General features: G+C 39.8%; 1 protein-coding gene across 10 annotated transcripts in view; it reads left to right on the top strand.

The window, feature by feature from the left end:
• Kmt2c (lysine methyltransferase 2C) overlaps window positions 1–20,808 on the top strand; it is a 203,292-nt gene that overhangs the window by 29,732 nt on the left and 152,752 nt on the right. For all 10 annotated transcript variants that reach the window (XM_090333583.1, XM_090333576.1, XM_090333579.1 and 7 more), the window contains exon 2: window positions 17,000–17,088. In XM_090333583.1, coding sequence (XP_090189709.1) covers window positions 17,000–17,088 — 89 coding nt within the window. The remainder of the gene's footprint in view (window positions 1–16,999; window positions 17,089–20,808) is intronic.

Below are 20,808 nucleotides of genomic sequence, written 5' to 3'. Positions count from 1 at the left end.
GTGTGATATCAGGAGACAGATAGGTTTTTGTTTGTTTTAGCAAAACTTAAGCTATTTCTCTCAGGAGTTCTACCATGGGATATCTCTCTCTCGCTCACTCTCTCCCGCCCTCTCTTCCCTCCCCCCCTCTCATTTAATTTTATTATCAGGGTGATGTATAGAACCTGAATCTTTGTGCATGCTAGCACTCTACCACTAAGACAGACTCCCAGCCCCTGTGCTGTGAGGTTTTTTTTTTTTTTTTTCTTTTCTTGCCAGTCCTGGGCTTGAGCTCAGGGCCTGAGCACCGTCCTTGGACTTTCTCAAGGCTAGAGCTCTACCACTTGAGCCTCAGCACCACTTCTGGCTTTTTTCTACGTATGTGGTACCGAGGAATCGAACCCGGGTCTTCATGCATGCGAGGCAAGCACTTTAACCACTAGGCCAAACTCCCAGCTGCTGTGCTGTGAGTTTTAATCTTGGTTTTACTACCTGGTCTTAAGATCTTCGAAGAGGTCCAAGCCTAGGTGGCTTAATCAAGATATACTGTAATTATAAACTGATATGTTGCATTGAAACCATTGTGCAGTACAAAAGATAATTTAAAAAAAAACAGTAATTAAAAATAGTCAGGCATTGGTAATTCACACCTCTAATCCTAGCTACTCAGGAGGCTAAGCTCTGTGGATCTTGGTTCAAGATCTACAGACCTGGGGCTTGAACTCAGAGCCTGAGCACTGTCGTTGGGCTAGCTCAAGGTTAGTGCTCTACCACTTGAGCCACAGTACCACTTCAGGCTTTTTCTATGTATGTGGTACTGAGGAATAGAACCCAGCTCTTTGGATGTTAGGCAAGCACTCTACCATTATGCCAAACTCCTGGCCCATCATTTATAGTTTTAAAATCACTGATACCATTTTTCATCTCTGTGATTGAAAGAATACCTGACCAAAACAAGAAGGAGGAGGAGTTTATTTTGGTCTTACTTCAGAGGGCCCTGCACACTTAGGCAGGACCAGGACCCCATGGAGGTAGGGTAAGAGTTGGAGGCATCTTTACACTCAAAACTGGTTCTGTCACCTTCTGGCTTCTCCCTGATTTTGTTCCACTTAAATAGGAATGTCAGACACTTGGATTTCTTCCACATCCTTAGTAACTCGTTGATCTTATTTCTGATCCTATTTCCTTTTAATCTGTGCTTCTTCCCATTCCTCCAAGTGTCTTCTTTCAGGCAGTCAACCTCTCCACTGTTAGTACCCAACCGCTTGACTCTCCTTCCATTTGCTTCCTGCATACCAAGGCAGAAATAGATGCTTGGGAAACACTAATCTGACACCACTTCCTATCTCCAGACTCATTTATTTGGGGGTCATCTTGTATACTTCGTTGTGTTCACCCATTGGCCAATCCATTCAAAATTGTTTTGTTTTCCCTTTTGTTTTCGTTAGTCCCCCTGTCTAAAATTCTTTCAGACAATCTTTACAAGCTTCAGACAAGGTGCTAGGGCTGGAGATGAGTGCTTTTAAATTTTTATTTGAAAAATAATTTGCCTAGTATGTGTTAGGCATTGGTTCCATCCCTAGCAACATCACAGAAGAAAAAAGAAAAAGAAAATCAGCATTTTTCTGTTTAAATGCTACCAGTTTTAGAAAAGCTTCACAGAAACTGTGAGGGACCATGAGTCCCCTTTCACTAACTGGAGTGAATACATAGCTTCCTTTGCAACTTACCTACCTTCCTCATACCACTTGAGAATTGATGGGCAGGATTCAAATCTCTTTGTTACTTCTTAAACTTAATCAAGGCAGTAGGTGCTCAGTAATTAAACTGAATGAATGTTTCCAGTCTACAGATAAAACACATAGAAAAAGCAATGAGTCCTCAAGAATGTGAGAGAGCTGGGTGCTGGTGCCTCAAGCTTGTAAATCCAGCTACTTAGAAGGCTAAGATTTGAGGATCAATATTCTAAGCCAGCCTGGATAGGAAAAATTCACCAGACTCTTTTTTTTTTTTTTTTCTTTTTTGCAAGTTCTGGGGCTTGAACTCAGGGCCTGAGCACTGTTTCTGGGCTTTTTCAAGGCTAGAGCTCTACCATTTGAGCCACAGCACCGGTGGTACCAAAGAATTGCCTAGCATGCAAGTACTCTTACCCCTAGGTCACACTCTGGGCCCTCCACCAGACTTTTATCTCTAATAATTGACCACCAAAAAGCTGGAAGTGGAGCTGTAACTCAAAGTGGTAGAGCGCTAGCTTTGAGAGAAGCTCAGGGGCAGCTCAAGCCCCAGAACCAGCACCAAAAAAGAAAGAGAAGAATGTAAGAGATTTGAGATTGGTAAACTTTATATAGGCTTTAATACATTGATATGTATATAGACCAACCCACTATATCATGATTTCTGGTTCCACAAAGGTCATTCATTGTGGAACAGTTCTGCAGTATTGCCTTTTAATTTTCTTTTCTTCTTTGCTCACATGTGCTGTTTACAGAAAGTACAAATAATTTTTTTTCCAGTCTTGAACTCAGCGCCCGAACACTGTCTTTGGGCTTTCTCAAGGCTCCACCACTTGAGCCACAGCACCATTTCTGGCCTTTTCTATGTATGTATGTATGACCAAGGAATCGAACCTGGGTCTTTGTGCATGCTAGGTACGCACTCTACCACTAGGCCACACTCCTGGCCCCAAATAATTTTGTTGTTGTTGTTGATTGTGGGGCCTGAACTCTGGACCTGGGCACTGTCCCTGAGCTCTTCAGTGAAGGCTAACACTCTACCACTTTGAGCCATAGTGCCACTTTTGATTTTCTAGTAGTTAGAGGTGAACCTCAAGGACTTCCATGCATGGACTGGCTTCAAACCTTGATTCTCAGATCTCAGGTTTTTGAGTGGCTAGGATTATAGGTATGAGCCACTGGCACCCAAATTAGTACAAATACATTAATTGCAATATCCATAATTTTATAAATTGATGGCCCACAGCTATATGGACAGGAAATAGTTTTGAAAACACAGCTAAAGCAGTCAGCAAATCTAAGGGTAGAGGAGAGTTTTAGTTTTAGTTTTGTTGAGCCTCTAACAGCCACCTCACGATGTGACTGTATTTAAGATCGGCAAATAATTTAAATGGAGTTGTTAAGCCAGGTGCTGGTGGCTCACATCTGTGATCATAGCTACTCAAGGAGGCTGAGACCTCTTATACAATAAACTCAGGGGAAACAAAACAAAACAGATGTGGCACTGTGGTTCAAGTGATAGAGCAGTAACCTTGAACAAAGGAATCTCAGGGGCAGCACCCAGGCCTGGAGTTCAAGGCCCTTGACTGATTCAAAAAAAAAAAAAAAAAAAAAAAAGGTGTTGTTAGGGCCTGCCTAATCTAATGTGGTGTCTTTACAGGAAGTCATGAGAAGGACTGGAGGAGTAGTTGAACTTAACCGACGTAATGGTTGATTGGCCGTGACGTCTGTTTGCTTCAGTTTCCTTCCCTTTCTGTAAAATGGAAAGATGTAGTACAGGTCTTTGTGAAGTACTTTGTCAATTGAAGTTAAGGATGGGTGAAATCTCCGGGATTTACCATGCCTGACAGGGAAGGGCTCCTGGGACTGGGGCTTACCTTCACTTCCCCTGAGTTTCTCCCTTTTGTCCCTGCCCTGCCCACAAGTTGCATACTTCATTTTCTGAAAAAGTTGTTGATGCCTTTCGGAATAAGTCACTTTGAAGGAAAAGACTGAGAGGAAGAATGACAAGTTGGAAAGGTAGACTGTGGTCATTGTTCAGACAAATAAGCAGGCCTTCAGAGTCAAATTTCCAGAATTGGAGTCCTTTTTGGTATGTCATAGGCAATCTTCTGGATATTCGAGCAGGTGGAAATTTAGTGTTTGTAAGGTAGACACCATTTAATATTTTAGGTGATGGTCTGGGATTGCAAAGGGCCAGGCTGAATCCTTGTAGGCATCTTTTTTTGGTCAGAGGTGGGACTGGAACTCAGAGCTTGGGTGCTGTCCCTGAGTTCTTTTTGCTCAAGGCTACCACCCTACACCTAGGCCTGGGCATTGTCCCTGAGCTCTTCAGCTCAAGGCTACCACCCTACCCTTGAGCTCCGCTTTCTATTTTCTAGAGGTTAATTGGAGATTAGAGTCTCAGGTCCTTTTGTGCCCAGGCTTTGAACCTTGATCCTCAGGTTTCAGCCTTGTGAGTAGCTAGGATTACAGGGGCAAGCTACCACAGTGGTGCTCCCTGCCCCCCCCCTCCCCGCCCCGCCCCTTGCTTTACCACATTTGAGCCATGGCCCCATTAATAGTTTTTCTGGTGGTTAGTCGGAGCTAAGACTCTCATGGACTGCTGCCTCGGCTAGCTTGGAATGGTGATCCTTAGATCTCAGCCTCCTGAGTGTAGCTTGGCTTTGCCACATCCGCCCGACTCCTTATAAGCATTTTTATGGAAAGGATTGGTGCAGTGTGGTGACTAACTGTTATAAAGGCTTCAAAAAGGAACAATTCAATGTTATTTAAAGCTTTTAGCTCATTTCTGAGAACAGTAGCACCTAGGAGGGGAAGATAGTTTTACTTCTAAAAGTTATTAAATAAACACAGCTTATGTAATACCTTAAAATCCCAAGATTCATTGTACCATTAATCAGATTATTAAAATGTTACTGTATGTATCTTAAGCCATCTTAAGGCCTCATTTATAATATAGAAATAGAAAAGAATTAGCAAAAGGTTTCTCTACTTTGGCACTTGTTGACATTTTGTGCTAGCTAATTCCTTGAGGTGAAATTCACCTGTGCATTAGAGAATGTTTAATATTGTGACAACAAGAAATGTTTTCAAATATTGCCTACTTTCTTCTGGGGGGCAACTCCTCTCATTAAAAGTACTCTTCCAGGGCTACAGAATAGGAACAACTGCTAAATAAGATATATTGGTGTGCACAGAATAATGTGGAGCATGCACCAATATTCACTGAGTAAATAAGTATCTGTCTGTGAATTTACAAGAGAACAAAGCTTGGTTTTGTGACTGATGGAGGCTTACAGAATGAATTCTGCAGCTTCTGTTTCATCGTTGAATACTTACACTTGTGAGGTCCTCTCCGCACCTTTTTGTCAGTCCTGGGCGTTGAACCCAGGGCCTTGCATTTCTGCTTAGCTTTTCCATTCACAGCTGGTCCTCCATCGCTTAAGCATACTTCTCTTTCGAGACTTTGGCTGATTAATTGAAGCTGTGTCTGCCTAGGCTGGCTCTCAACCCAGACCCTCAGATTTCAGCCTCTCTTTAGCTAGAGCTGTACATGTGCATCCCTAGCACCCCTAATGTGTAACTGAGCCCAGTGGGGTTTGCAGCCTTCCAAATTATTCGGCCACCTACATTATCTTTCTCCTCCCTTTCCCCCCTCCCCTTTTATGTTTTCTAGTTAGAATCCTATCCTATTTATGCTTCTATGTGAAGTTAACTTTTTTAAACTATGAGCATAACCGTTTTATATCTTCTGAAAAGAGTTCCTCTATTCATCTTGAAAAATGATCTATAAATTCAATATAATTCTTGCCAAAATTTCAATGACATTTTGCCCCCAAATAGAATTTATAATTTTACATACAAATTATTATAGAAGTTATAATTAATTCTAATTAGTCACTTGTTTTGTGACTGGAGAATTTAATTCATTTGCATTTAAAGTAATTATTGATAGGTGTAAGGAAGTACAGTATTTAGTTTGGTAATTGTAAATTTTTTTTGATAATGGTGTACAATTCTTCCTCTTGCTGGTTTCCTTTGTGATTCAATTGGTTTTTGTATTCATATGTATTGAGTCCTTTACCTTTTGTGTATCTAGTACAAGATTTTCTTTTGTGAAGCTTGCATAAGTCTTACAGATACAGCAAGAGTTTTAAGCTGATAACTTGACAAATGTTATAACTACATTATAATATTGCCTCATGCCTTTTATGTTACTGATAAATTCTACTTCGCAAGCTTTCTCTTGCTGTAGTTCTGGAGTTTGAACTCAGGGCCTTCTGCTTGCTATATGGCTGTTCTACCTCTGAATTTTTTTTTTTTTTTTTAATACTGTTTGTGAGCCTTGAACTCTGTGCCTGGGCTCTTCAGCTCAGTGCTACTGCCCTACCCCTTTAGCCACAATACCGCTTCTCATTTTCTAGTGGTTGATTAGAGATAAGAGTCTCAAGGACTTTAGTGCCCTGGCTGTCTTGGCCCTGCAATCCTCAGATCTCAGCCTCCTGAGTAGCAAGGATTATAGGCATGAGCCACCCATGCCTGGCTGACTGTCTCCCTCCCCTTTTTAATAAAGTTAATATATTCCTAATACCAAAATTAGACAAAATAACAACATACAATAATTATAGTAAAATCTTGCATGTACATATAGTTTCAAAATTTTAAATATTGAAAGGAAACACTTGCCCATTTTTATATGAAATTGATACAGTGTATGTACACACATCTATGTATACACATACCAACATCATCAGGTTAGTTTTATACCAAGAATAAAAGATTATTTTGACCTTCAAAAATCCCTTGATCAGGTCCCTGTGGCTCACATCATAGTTCAAAACCAGCCCAGGCACTAAAGAACGAGACAATCTTCTCTCCAGTTAACCACCAGAAAACGAAGTAGCACTTCCAAAAGTGGGACTATGGCTTCAGGGTTGAAGAGCTCAGGGACAGGGCCCAGGCCCAGGCCCAGGCCCAGGGGTAGGGCCTGAACTCTGTCTTTGAGCTTTTTAGCTCAAGGTTAGCGTTTTACCACATTGAGCCACATTTTTGTCTGTGGTTAATTGGGGAGAAGTACGTTGCTGTCTTTGCTGGGTAGAGTGGCTTTGAATTAGGATCCTCAGCTCTCAGCCTACTGAGTAACTAGGATTACAGGAGTGAGCCACCTTTTTAGCAGACTTGTGATTCAGGCCTTACTAATATTGTGAAGTTGATGGCATTATTTTCTCTACAGTAAGTTTTAACCTTTCATGTTAATTTGTTTTTTCACTTCAATTTGATGAACTCTCCTTAAGCATTTTCTTCTTAGGTATATCTAGTGGTTATAAACTCTTGGATTTATGTCTACATAGAAGTCAGGTTGTAAATAGTTTATTTAGGCTCTGTTGGCTACATGGTCTATGTTGCAACTATTCACATCTATAGTGAAATGAAAGCAAATCCATAGTACATAAACATCTGTATTTCACTTTGTTGTGATAAAGTTGCAAATTAGGTACAGGACTGGATGTAATCTTCAGGGTTTGGTCTGGTTCTCTGACCTGTAATTTACATGTCCATTTGAATATTGACCACGTGTTGCATTTCTGCGATAAACCATAGTTGTGTTGTTAGTGTTCTTGTTAGGTCTTTGTGTATTCTTTTGTGTTTGTCTATATTCTCAGATGAGGGCAACCGTGACTTATATCAGAAATCCTAGCTGCTTCAGGAGGCTGAGATCTTAAGATTGAGGTTTGAAGCTAGAATGGGCAGGAAACTTCATGAGACTTTTTTGTCTAATTAATCCAAAAGACTGAAAGTATGTGCAAAAGAAGTTCAGGGCCAGCTCTGAATTCAAGTTCCATGACTAGCACCCCCTTAATGCAAATGAATTGACATCCATATTCCTATCACTTTGTTGCATAATCCAGAAGTTTATTGGGGGTACTATTTTGCTTTTGTCTGAAGAATTTCCTTAATGTATTGTAACAAAGATTTGTGTAGTATTTGCTTGAAACAGGCTTTAGTTCATAGTTACTTTTTGTTGTTGTTGTGGTTGGTTGTGGTGGGGCTTGAACTCTGGGCCTGGGCAGTGTCTCTGAACTCTTCAGCTCAAGGCTACCACCCTACCCCTGGAGCCACAGCCCCACTTCGGGTTTTCTGTTGGTTCATTAGAGATGAGTCTCCAGGTCTTTAGTACCCTCCTGGCTTTGAACCGAAATTTTCTGATCTCAGCCTCCTGAGTAGGAAAGATTAGAGGCATGAGCCACCATGCCTGACATCATAGTTACTTTTGAAGGATGCTATGTTTGGCCTAGTGGTAGAGTGCTTGCCTAGCATGCACGAAGGCCCGGGTTCAATTCCTCGGTACCACATACTTAGAAAAAGCCAGAAGTGGTGCTAAGACTCAAGTGGTAGAGCTCTAGCCTTGAGAAAAATCCAAGGACAGTGCTGTGGCCCTGAGCTTAAGCCCAGCACTGGCAAAAAAACAAAACAAACAAAAAAAAAGAGTTTGGTGTTTACAGGATTCTTTATTTATTCGATCATAGGGCTTGAACTCAGAGCCTGGGGGTGTCTTCAGCTCAAGGCTACTGCCCTACCCTTGAGCCACAGTCCTACTTTCCATTTTCTAGAGATTAATTGGACATAAGAGTCTCACAGCGTTGTGTTCAGTAGCTGGGATTACAGGCCTGAGCCACCACACCAGGCTGATTTTTTATTTTTATTTTTATTGTCATTAAGGTCATTGATGTTTTTTGATCCTCCATTGTGAAATTTCAATTTGATGTAGTGGTTATTTGCTTGTTTTCACTTTTATTGTTTTTTTTATGTTTATGTTTTTACATTCTTCAGCATTTTAAACTTTTTTGTTTTGGTGGATTGTATTGAATTCAGGACCTGAGGGCGTTCTTGTCCCTGAGCTCATTTCATTTGCTCAAGGCTCCATTCTACCAGTTTGAGACACAGCTCCAGTTCTTGTTTTTGAGTGGTTAGTTGGAAATAATAAGAGTCTTACCCGGACTTATCTGCTCCAATGACTTTGGAGGTGATCCTCAGCTCTCAGTCTAGGATAATAGAAGTAGTTAAGATAATAGGAGTGAGCCTCTGGAGCCTTTCGTGAAACCTGTAACATCTGTTTTAATGTCAGTGTTTGTACTTAAATATTTATTCCCCTGAGAATTGTAGCTCTTGATTTTTATTCTAATTACGGCTCATACTTTCTGTTTCTATATTTTGTAATTGTTGGATGCCACACATAGTGTTGTTTTTGTACTGAGATCTAGATTTTGTTGTAAACTTAGAACAAGTGTTGATTTCTTTTCTGCCCAGAAATTGTGTTATAAATGATTTGATTCTCTTGAGATTTTTAAAAAAATCTTTTAGGTGTGGTGCTAGATCTCATTCAATTCCACTTAAATTAATTTTATTACCAGGGTAATATACTCAAGGATTATAGCTACACACAGAAGGTATTGAATACATTGGGACCGGGAGTTTGGACTGCTGGTAGAGTGCTTGCCTAGCATGCACAAAGGCTCCGGTTGGATTCCTCAGTACCTACCATATACTAGAAGAAAGCCAGAAGTGGTGCTGTGGCTCAAGTGGTAAAACTCTAGCCTTAAGAAAGCTCAAGGATAGTGCTCAGGGCCTGAGTTCAAGCCTTAGTTGTGTTGTACATGGTGAGGGCATGTCACTGTGCTTAGAGGAAACATAACTGGATATGGCTTTCTTTCTGTGATCTCTGAGCCATGTTCATAATGCAGCTCTTCTGCAATTAACTTTCTTTGGAAAAGGCTCTTTTTTTTTTTTTTTTTTGGCCAGTCCTGGGCTTGAGCTCTGTCCTTGGACTTTCTCAAGGCTAGAGCTCTACCACTTGAGCCTCAGCACCACTTCTGGCTTTTTTCTATGTATGTGGTACCGAGGAATCGAACCCGGGTCTTCATGCATGCTAGGCAAGCACTTTAACCACTAGGCCAAACTCCCGGCCCCTGGAAAAGGCTCTTGATTAGCCTTACAAACATACATATATCCTGTGTGCCCCAATGCAGATACGTGCAACTTTTCTTTAGTACTTATTTCACAAAGCCTAACCTTCCTGATGACTTCTAGCTCTCCCCTTCTTCCTCTTCCTCTCCTTCCTCCTCCCCCCTCCCCTCTTCTCCCCTCCCGCCCCTGCTCTGTAGTGGGGCTTGGACTTTGGGCCTGGGTATTGTCCCTGAGCTCTTCAGCTCAAGGCTACTGTCCTACCCTTGGAGCCACAGCACCACTTAAGGTTTTCTAATGGATACTTGGAGATGAGAGTCTCATGGACTTTCTAGTGCCTGGGCTGGTTTTGAACAGTGAGCCTCAGATGTCAGTCTCCTGAATAGGATTGCAGGTGTGAGCCACCACACCCAGCTCTAGCTTTTCATTTTTGTATGACTGCCAATCTCTAGTTCATCTGTGCTATGTGTATAAATATGCAAATTATTTGTAATAATTTTTATAAATTGTTATTTTTATAAATCAATGTTATATTTACATAAGTATGTATTTATGTTATTAGTATAATCTATTTAAAATTTAAATATGTAACTTGTATATAAATTTGTAGGAAGATATATGTAATTATGCAGATGATCTATGCATGGGAAAAGTTCTCCTTGTTTGTTTCTTATTGAGGAATTACAAACCTATCCTGTTTTCCAGTGTCTGATAGTAACTGGCTTTCTGGTTGGTTGTTCCCAGAGGGCAATTTTGAACCCTCTTTAAACTCCCATAGGTATCTTTCCTTTTATTTTATGATCTCAAATTAGTTTCATCTTCTTATATTAATATGAAATAATAAATTTTGGTAGAAAACTTTCTCAAATAGACTTGATGTGATTCTTTTACTTTAAATTTCTTTGTAGTGTCACACCTGTAATCTTATTTACTCAGGAGGCAGAGATCTAAGATCACAGTTGAAAGCCATAGCCTATGATACTCTCTTATCTCCAATTAACCACCAAACATCTAGAAGTGGAGGTGCGATTCCAGGGGTAGAGCCGTAAGCATAACAATCCAGAAGTGGAGGTAGAACTTGAGTGGCAGAAGTGGAAGTGGGACCCGAGTGGTAGAAGTGGAGGTGGGACTCCAGTGGTAGAGCCTTGCCTTAAGCATAAAATGTTTATGGGCCACACCCCAGACTCTGAGTTTAAATTCCTGGGCTGACATGTGCACATGCATTTGTATGTTCCCATGCATACAGAGATTCTTTGGAATAAAGGAAACCAAAATGAAATGGGTAGGAAGTTTTAAAAATAGAAAACCCAGTTACAATAACTTTCATGTTGCTTATAATTAGGCCACAAAGTTCCATTAAAAAAAATCTAAATAAAAAAAATTAAACCAGTCACCAGTGGTTCTTACTTGGAAGTTGGGTTAGGGAGAATTGTGATTTAAGGTCAGCCTTGTTGCCCGGCCAATGAGACTCTTATCTCTACTAAAAACTACCAAAACGGTTGCAAGTGGAGCTGTAGCTCAAATGGTAGAGTGCTGGCCTTAAGCACAAAAGCGTAGGGCCAGCATCCAGGCCCTGGGTTCAAGTCCCATGACTGGAACAAAAAATAAAAAATAAATAATAAAGCAGGCAGAAAGTGGCTCAAGTGCACATCTGAGTGGGAAGCATGACTCGTGTCTCAAAAAAACAATAAGGATAGGCTAGAAGCATGGCCCAAGTGATAATGTGCCAACCTAAGAAAGTGCCAAGGGCCGGAGTGTGACCTATGGTAGTGTTTGCTTATTAGCATGAATGAAGACTTGGATTCGATTCCTTGGTATCACATACATAGAAAAAGCTGGAAGTGATGCTGTGGCTCAAGTGGTAGAGCTCTAGCCTTGAGAAAGCCCAAGGACAGTGCTCAGACTGAGTTCAACCACAGGATACCTTCAACAGAGTCTTCACCCCATTACACAGAGAAATTGTGAATAGAAGCTGGACCTCAGGGCTCACACCTGTAAGCATAGCTATTCCCGGGACTGAGATCTGAGGATCGCAGTTCAAAGCCAGCCCCAGCAATAAAACTCCATGAGACTTGTCTCCAATTAACTACCAGAAAACCAGAAGTGGCAATGTGGCTGAAGGGGTTGGGGTGGTAGCCTTGAACTGAAGAGCTCAGGGACAACAACCATGTCTAGAGTTCAAGTCCCAGGATTGAGCCAAAAAAAAAAAAAGGAAGAAAGAAATTGTGAATGGACAGGTGTTTGATAAGCCAGGACCATTCTGTTTGCATTCAGGAATATGAGATTGATTTGCTAGAATAATCACACATGAAAAGTCAGTGAGGGCCGGGAGTTTGGCCTAGTGGTTAAAGTGCTTGCCTAGCATGCACGAAGACCGGTGCTGAGGCTCAAGTGGTAGAGCTCTAGCCTTGAGAAAGTCCAAGGACAGTGCTCAGGCCCTGAGCTCAAGCCCAGGACTGGCAAAAAAAAAAAAAAAAGAAAAGTCAGTGAGGAACAAGAAGGAAGAGCTAAGTGAAATATGAAAAATTTGAAAAGGTTACATTGTTGATAAGCTGGCCACATGGTCAGAAAAAGTTTTTTAGATGATATGTAAGTATATATATGATATATAAATCAAGTGATACATTTCCCAATCCAAGAATAGAAAAATCAGAAGAAAAACTCTAGGTAATTATAGCTTCCAGTCAAGAACTTGACTTCAGATTCATAAATCCCAATGTAGAAACACAACTAACCTGAAAACAGAAGGCAACATGTCTCTTCAAAAGTGTGCAATTCTATAATAAAGGCTTTGAATAATAGTGACTTTTCAACAAGAAAGTAGTAATAAAAGGAATCAATGAGATTAAAGGTAACATATATAGGGATCTGAATAAATTCAAAGAGGACACATAGCTGAATAAAATAAGGAAAGCAAAGTATAATATGAAGGAAGAATATGATAAATGTGGAGAACAACCAAACAGCTAAGATGAGAAAAGAAACATTCCTAGACATATTAACAGTTAAGATCATACACAGAATAAAGAAACTATATTGAAAACTTCAGGAGAGAAGTGAAAAGTCTCATATAAAGCAAACCTATCAAAATAAAAGTAGATTTTTTGCAGACCTTTAAATTAAAGGTAGGATGGAATGATACATTTCAAGCCCTGAAAGAAAACTGTCAACTTATCTACCAGAGCTTATCCTTCATAGTTGAAGGAGAAATACAAACATTGCATCATAAAGTCTAAAGGCATTCATGAACACCAAACACCATCACTGCCAAAGATGCTTAAAAGAAGATGAAGACAGCCAGAAAAATACAGGAAAAGAATGCTTCTCCATGGCAAGTGGAATAGCAAGCAAACATCTCACAAAATAACAAAAATGGCAGAAAAATACTATGTATCTTTCAGTATTTACACTGAATGTTAAGTGATCTTAGTTCTTCAATCAAAGGACATTGTGTGACAGCACTGACCATTTGTTGCCTGCAAAATATATTTCTGGCTGGGAATGTGGCTTAGTCACAGAGTGCTTGCCTAGCATGCATGAAGCCCTGGGTTCATTTCCTTCGTACCAGAGAAAGAGAAAAAGCTGCAAGTGGCACTGTGGCTCACGTGGTGGAGTGCTAGCCTTGGGCAAAAGAAGCTCAAGGATAGTGCTTAGGTCCTGAGTTTAAGCCTCGACTGGCAAAAAAAGAAAGGGAGAGGGAAGGGAAAAAGGAAGGAAGAGAAAGGAAAAAAAGGAATTTCTTGACTATAAAAAGATACGTCTTTTGGGGCTGGGAGTTTGGCCTAGTGGTAGAGTGCTTGCCCAGCATGCAGAAAGATCCAGGTTCGATTCCTCAGTACCACAAATATAGAAAAAACTGGAAGTGGTTCTGTGGCTCATGGTAGAGTTCTAGCCTTGAGTAAGCCGAAGGCAAACATTAGTTTAGCATGAAGGTACGGGAAATCTACATCTCTTATGATAAAAGATCTCCAACTGATTAGAAGGAACTTGATTCAACACAATCAAGTATATCTGGCGAACCTATAGCTAACATATCAAATAGGAAAAATCTGAAATTGTTTTTTCAGAAGTCAGAAATGAGACAAAAGTGTCCACTCTTCTCACTTTTATTCAGTATACTATTAGAATTCCTAACCAGAGCAATGGGAAAATAGAAAGAAACAAAATGAATTCAGTATTTATAGATGATGTGACTTATGTTTAGAATGTCTCAAAGATAATATGAAAAAGTCCTACTTCTGATAGTTAATAAATAATAATGAACAATAAATAGGATGCTAAATTAATAAAACCCAGTAACTAAGCTAGGCACCGGTGGCTCACATCTGTAAACATAGCTACTCGGGAGGTTTGATGAGATCTGAGGATCATGGTTTGAAGTCAGACTGGACAGGAAAGTCAGTGAGACTCATATCCAGTTACCACCAAAAAGACAGCAGTGTGCCTCAAAGTGGTGGTAGACAGCTAACTTTGAGCTAAAGAGCCTCCGGGACAGCACCCAGGCTCTGGGTTCAAGCCTTACAACTATCAATAACAAAAAAACCCCAGTGGCTTTTCAACAAACCAACAAAGAGAATGGAAAAGAAGCCAGAAAAAAATGGAGAGGGATCAGTGAGAATGTGTTAAATGGGATGACATTGATCAAGATGCTTTTTATTCATAAATTGCTTTGTTAAATGGTAACTTTATATAACTACTTAAAGATAATAAACCATTAAAAATGAACAAAAGAAGTTGGGCATTGAGGGCTCTTGCCTGTAATGTTAGCTACTTAGGATCTGAGGATCACAGTTTGAAACCAGTCCAGGCAGGCCAGTTAACTGCCAGAAAACCAGAAGTGGCACCCAGAAATGGTTCTGGGGCTCAGAGTGGTAGAGCCTAGCCTTGAGCAATAGAGCTCAAGGGGACAGTGTCTAGGCCCTGAGTTCAAGTCTCAAGACTAATAAAAGAAAGTAGACATGTAGGGAAATAGAATAGGATAGATAAATAGTCATCTGATTTTTTGACAAAAGATGGAAAACCATGCATTAGAGAAATATGGTAGTCATGAAAGTGGCCCTGCGGCTCAAGGAATAGAGTGCTAGCCTTGAGCTGTAGAGCTCAGTGACAACGTCTAGGCCCAGTGTTCAAGTCTCATGGCCAACAACAACAACAAAAAGAAAAGAAAGAAAGGAAGGAAAAGAAAAGAAAAGATTGGAAAACTAGTTATGTTCTCTGTGATAAAAAGCCAGTTCAAGCCAGGTGAGGTAGCTCCCGCCTGTATCTGGAGGCTGAGATCTGAGGATCAAGGTCAAAGCTCAAAGCTCAAAGCCATCCAGGCATTAAAAAATGTGAGACTCATCCCCAATTAACAAAAAATAGGAAGTGAGGCTTGGCTCGAGGGTAGGGTAGTAAGCCTGAGCTGAAGAGCTCAGGGACAGTGCCCAGACCTAGGGGTAGGGCGGTAGCCGTGAGCTGAAGAACTCAGAGACAGCACCCAGGGCAAGTTCAAGCCCCCCCCCCCCCAAAAAAAAAGTAGAAATAATTACAATTCTGCCTTACAGTTCCCGAGTGTAAATCAACATTGAAGGAGGAGGTACTTGCACATCCAGCATTGGTCACAATGTCCAAGCAGTAAAATTAGCATATGTGTCCCATAATGTATAATGAAAATTTTGTTCTATATTACACCGTATGGATTGTGACTCAGCTGTAAAGGAGAATGAATTTATGTACTTTGCCTGAAAATGGGTGGGGTTAGAAATCATGTGGAATGAGATAAGCCAAGCTCAAACCAAATGTATAGAATGTAGACCTATAATGATAATGGCGCATAAATGTCAAATGTGAACTGTGGAGTAGGGTAGCAACAAAGAGAAAGCAGAAAGGACAGGATACAAAATGGGAGTGAAGAGGATTGAAGGACAATTCACACACACACACACACTTTATAATGAAACCCACTAAACACTGTTTGAAAAATATGTAGGGGAAAATATGGGAAGAGTAAGGGAATATAACTTGTTCAAAGCGTGCTATATACATAAATGGTATTATCACAATATAACCTCCTTGTTTATATAAGTTAAGAAAAATTTTATATTCTTAATTATGTAAAATAAGGAAAATGATGTTAAAATAGTTCCTAATTTTTTCTTTATGGTAAGAACTATACTGAGACCATCTGAAGAATTTCCAGTCACTGCTTTCTTTAGTCTTAATCTATAAGATTCTAAATAAATAGATTTCTTAAAAAGTTCTTTAAGCTGGATGCTGGTGGCTCATGCCTGTAATCCTACTCACTAGGCTGAAATCTGAGGATTATAGTTGAAAACCAGCCCAGGCAAAGAAGTCTCTGAAATTCTTATTTCCAATTAATCACAGAAAAACTGGCAGTGGAGTTGTGGCTCAAGTTGTAGAGCACTATCCTTGAGCTCAAGGGCAGTACTCAGGTCCAAGTCCCAGGACCAGTACAAAAATTCATTAGTCAGATCTTACATATTTTTCTGGCTCCCTCTTTCTCCCTCCTTCTCACTCCCTCCCTTTCCATTTTTTTCTCCTTTCTCTCCCCTGCTCCCTCTCCTTTCCTCTTTATCCCCCTTTTGGGGGGTACTTTTAAGGACTAAAGGCATTAATATAGTTTTTTTTTTTTAACAATTGGCATTAGTTTAGAGAATTTTACCATACTTACCTTATTTTATGTTCATAAAGTGTTTAAACATTAATTTTTTTATTATACTTGAAACATGACACTTAGATAATGCTTAATTTTTTTTCTTATTTTTGGGGGGCAATGTGGTATCATAATCACTTATGTGACCTTGTAATAGATGCATCTGTCTGGGTATCATTTTCAGCATCATTAAATGAAGTGTACTGTGTTTTGTGAACTGGTGAAGAGCTTACTGGCTAGATAGAAGCCACTACTGGAGTAGAGGAAGCCATGGACAGTCAGCAGAAATTGAGGCAAAATGAGAATAAGGAATTCTTTAGTGTGTGAGTTACAATAGCACAAAAATATTAATTTGTGTGTTTCACTTTAGAATATAAAGAAAGTGGTGAGCTAAAGGAAAAAAAAATAAGTATGAGTCCAATTTACTATTTGGTATGTTAAAATGCTAGAAGATGCCTAAATTCTTTCATTTGGTATGCCTTCAAATTGTGCTTCCCATGAAGTAGGCATGTAAACCTGATGTGTCTGTGTGATCTCTGTGCTCCAAGGCAGTAGACTATGTCATTTGAGACCATCCTGGGCTACGTACTGAAAAACCCTGTTTTACAAAACAAAATCTTGAATGTTTAACCATATGCCTTTTTTTTTTTTTAATCTTTTTTTGCTGTAGGCCTCGAAGTAGAGGAAAAACCACAGTGGAAGATGAGGATAGCACGGATGGGCTGGAGACACCAGAAACAGAAACTATTGTGGAAATAGGTATCAAAAAATCATAATAATTTGTATTTGTCTGTGTACTGTGCTTAGCAATATACTGTTTTAATGTTTGCCTATATACTAATGTTTAAATCTTTCTTCTGCCTGATCCATTAGACAAAGTGAAAATCTGACTTCTCTGTTTCTACCACTAGGCCAAACTCCTGGCTCTAGAAATTATTACAAAATTAATATTAGAAATAACAGTAATTTCAGACCATTAATATAATAATTTATGCTGGGTGTCAGTCCCCATACCTGTGATCCTAGTTGCATAAGAGATTGAGATCGAAAGATCTTGGTTCAAAGCCAGCTCAGGCAGGAAAGCCCCTGAGACTTTTTTTTTTGGGTTGGTCATGGGGCTTGAACTCTGGTGCTGGGTGCTGTCCCTGAGCTCTTCACCTCAAGGCTACTGCCCTACCCTTAAGCCTTGGAATTGTCCCTGAAGCTCTTTAGCTCAAGGCTACCTTGAGCCACAGCCTCACTTTTCTAGTGATAAATTAGAAATAAGGGTCTCAAGGTCTTTCTTGCCCTGGCTGGCTTTGAACCTTGATCCTCAGATCTCAGCCTCCTGCGTAGCTAGGATTACAGGCGTGAGCTACTGCACCTGGCTCCCTGAGGCTCTCATGATAAGAACCCATGCTTCAGGCCATTAAAAAAAAAAACTCAGGGATAGCACCCATGCTCTGAGTTCAAGAACCAACCTGACAGACAGAGCTAATGGTATACTTTTGAATTACAAATCGTCAAGTATTTATAACTTGTTTGGATAATATGTATATAATGGAAAAACACATCTAATTAGCAACACTATTATGGGATTCTGGGTTAAACAATTTCTGGTCAGCTGGACTTTTAATTATCCTTATTCGTGTTAGTGCATATTGTGCATCCTCACAAAAGTGAGTATGTTGTTCAAAGAATATTACAGAATTTGTAGGTTAGTGTGTAAGAAGTTTGCAGTGTGATTATATCATATTTGAGGATTTGTGCATGAGAAAGTCTAGGAATGATTTCAATAGTTGGGTAGAGTTTGGACATTTTTAGGCTTTTTGTATTAAGTTGACAAACGTCTTGATGCTTGCAGAATCTTGTACAGTTTTTGTGTTAAAGAATTTATTAACATTGATTTTTACATTATATTTCAAATGACATGTTTAACAAACAAGTATTCAAGCAGGGAGTCTATATACAACAACTGGCACTTAGATTTTAGAATATAATTAAGTTAAGGGTTTCTCTGTTATAGATACATATTAATGTGTAATAAAACATGTCTGTAGAGTCATAAATTTTTATGTCTATATAGTTATGTTTATATTTCCAATACTATGTCCATAATACTGGTTTTTTTGTTTTTGTTTTTTGTTTTTGCCAGTCCTGGGCTTGAGCTCAGGGCCTGAGCACTGTCCTTGGACTTTCTCAAGGCTAGAGCTCTACCACTTGAGTCTCAGCACCACTTCTGGCTTTTTTTTTTCTATGTATGTGGTCCCGAGGAATCGAACCCGGGTCTTCATGAATGCTAGGCAAGCACTTTAACCACTAGGCCAAACTCCTGGCCTACTGGTTTTTTTTTTTTTTAAGAGAAAGTTTTTTATCTTTTAAAAATTACAGTTTCCCAGAGAATACTTTATGGTTATCACATGTGGTTAGTCTTCAGGTATTTGGCAATTCTCATCTTCCTATCTAATAAGGTATGCATGCATAAGTTAGAATGATGACATGAAGCTTTGAAGTGCAAAATTCTAAGTGCACTGTTTTCTGTAAAACTGAATTCATAAACATTCCATTAGTTTTTTATTTATTTACACTGTTTGAAAAGTTGTAGGAAAGGCTTGTTTGGTATCAGGATTAGAACAGGGAAAAATACAGAAGAAAGAAAAAGATTTCTTGCTTTCCATGCAGATATAGGAGTTAAAAATTCTCCATTATGTTTTTTTCATATAATTTTACATTCCATATAATACTAGACAAAAGTCTTTTTAAAGCTTTAAATGACATTTCCATCACGATGAGAATGTCCTCTGACCTCTTCTACTATTTTCTTTCCTGTCATTTCACAGATATGGCAGAGTTTTCCGTGTCTTTATTGCATACCTTCCCTAGTACAATGTCGGCATCATGTGATGGATGACCGGGCTTGTTCACTGTCCCTAGTACCTAGAATACTTAAGACAAATAGCAACTTTTTGATTCCCTAACTGAACAGTGTTACATTTTTGGGGTTTTCATTGTGTATTTTTTTAATGTCTACTGTCCTTGGAACATCACCACAAAATTGAACTTCAGATTTTTTTCATACAACTAATAAGCCTCATAACTGGATTTTATGTATTCACGTGTGTGTGCACATGTGCACAAAAACATAGGACTTTTACAGTGAAGTAATATTATTAGTCATTGCTCTTTTTTTTTTTTTGGTGGTTTTGTTGGGTCGTGGGGTTTGAACTCTGGGTCCTGGGAGCTGTCCCTAAGCTCTTCACATCAAGGCTACCACCCTACCCCTGGGCCTGAGTGTTGTCCCTGAGCTCTTCAGCTCAAGGCTACTACCCTACCCTTGAGCCAAGCTCCACTTCCTATTTTCTGGAAGTTAATTGGAAATAAACTCTCAGGTCCTTTTGTGTCCATGCTTTGAACCTTGATCCTCAGATCTCAGCCTCCTGAGTAGCTAGGATTACAGGTGTGAGCCACCAGACTGGCTTCATTGCTCTGTCTTTGTCATTGAAATAGTGCCATCTAGTTTTTTCTGTGTAAGGTATCAAGGAATGGAACTCAGGGCTTCATGAATGATAGGCAAACATTCCGCCACTAGGCCACACTCCTGGCCCCACCATCTAGTTTTTAATGAATACGAAGAGTAAAGAGAATAGTGAGAAGGAAGAAGAACCAATATTGAAACCAATTTAAGCATGGTGCTAATAGCTCGTGCTTGTATGATTAAGGTATTCAGGAAACTAAGATCTGAGTATTGCAGTTTGAAGCCAGCCTTGGCAGCAAAGTCCACAAGACTTACTTCCAATTAACCACCAGAAAACCAGAAGTGGAGGTGTGGCTCAAAATGGTAGAGCACTAGGTTTGAGTCTAAAAGCTCAGGAACAGAGCTCCCCACCCCATTGTGGAAAGCCCACAATGGTGAAGCAGCCCAGCCATCTTTGCCCTTCTAGGGAGGGGCCATCTTATCCCCACCCCTTATAAGGTGGGATATCTGCTTGGTTTGTGGTTGGGAGGACTAAGGTGATAGGCTAATTCAAACACTAGGCTGTAACACTATTGGCTACCTGTGTGTGGCTGGAGCTGACTGTATGACCCTCTATATAGGTGACAATCCCACCTGTGTGGGGCCAGGCTGGACTCCATGGGTTTTGCCCTTAAAAACCCAACATGAGAACCACCGTAGTCACAGCGTTAGCGCCTTACTCCGCATGGTGTAACTGGCTTTTCACTTCACCATCTACTTCCGCAATAACTTGGCCTTTTTATATGAAAAACAAAAGCTCAGGGACAGCGTCCAGGCCTTGGGGTCAAGCCTTAGGACCAATAAAAATAATCCAAATAAATTTAAAACCCAACAATTTACAAGTAAACCCAAACATAGAAGAGTTTTATATGTATTTAGTCAATTATAAAGCATACTCAAGTTGCTTGCTTTCTTAACCTCTTCTTGTTGCGTATAGGTTAATGTAAACCTGTTCTTGACATGCTTCTTTAACATGTACAATATAA

Source organism: Megascapheus bottae, chromosome 5 (assembly GCF_031878675.1).
Source record: "Megascapheus bottae isolate mThoBot1 chromosome 5, mThoBot2.hap1, whole genome shotgun sequence".
NCBI lineage: Eukaryota > Metazoa > Chordata > Mammalia > Rodentia > Geomyidae > Megascapheus > Megascapheus bottae.
This window is presented reverse-complemented; position numbering and strand designations above follow the sequence as displayed.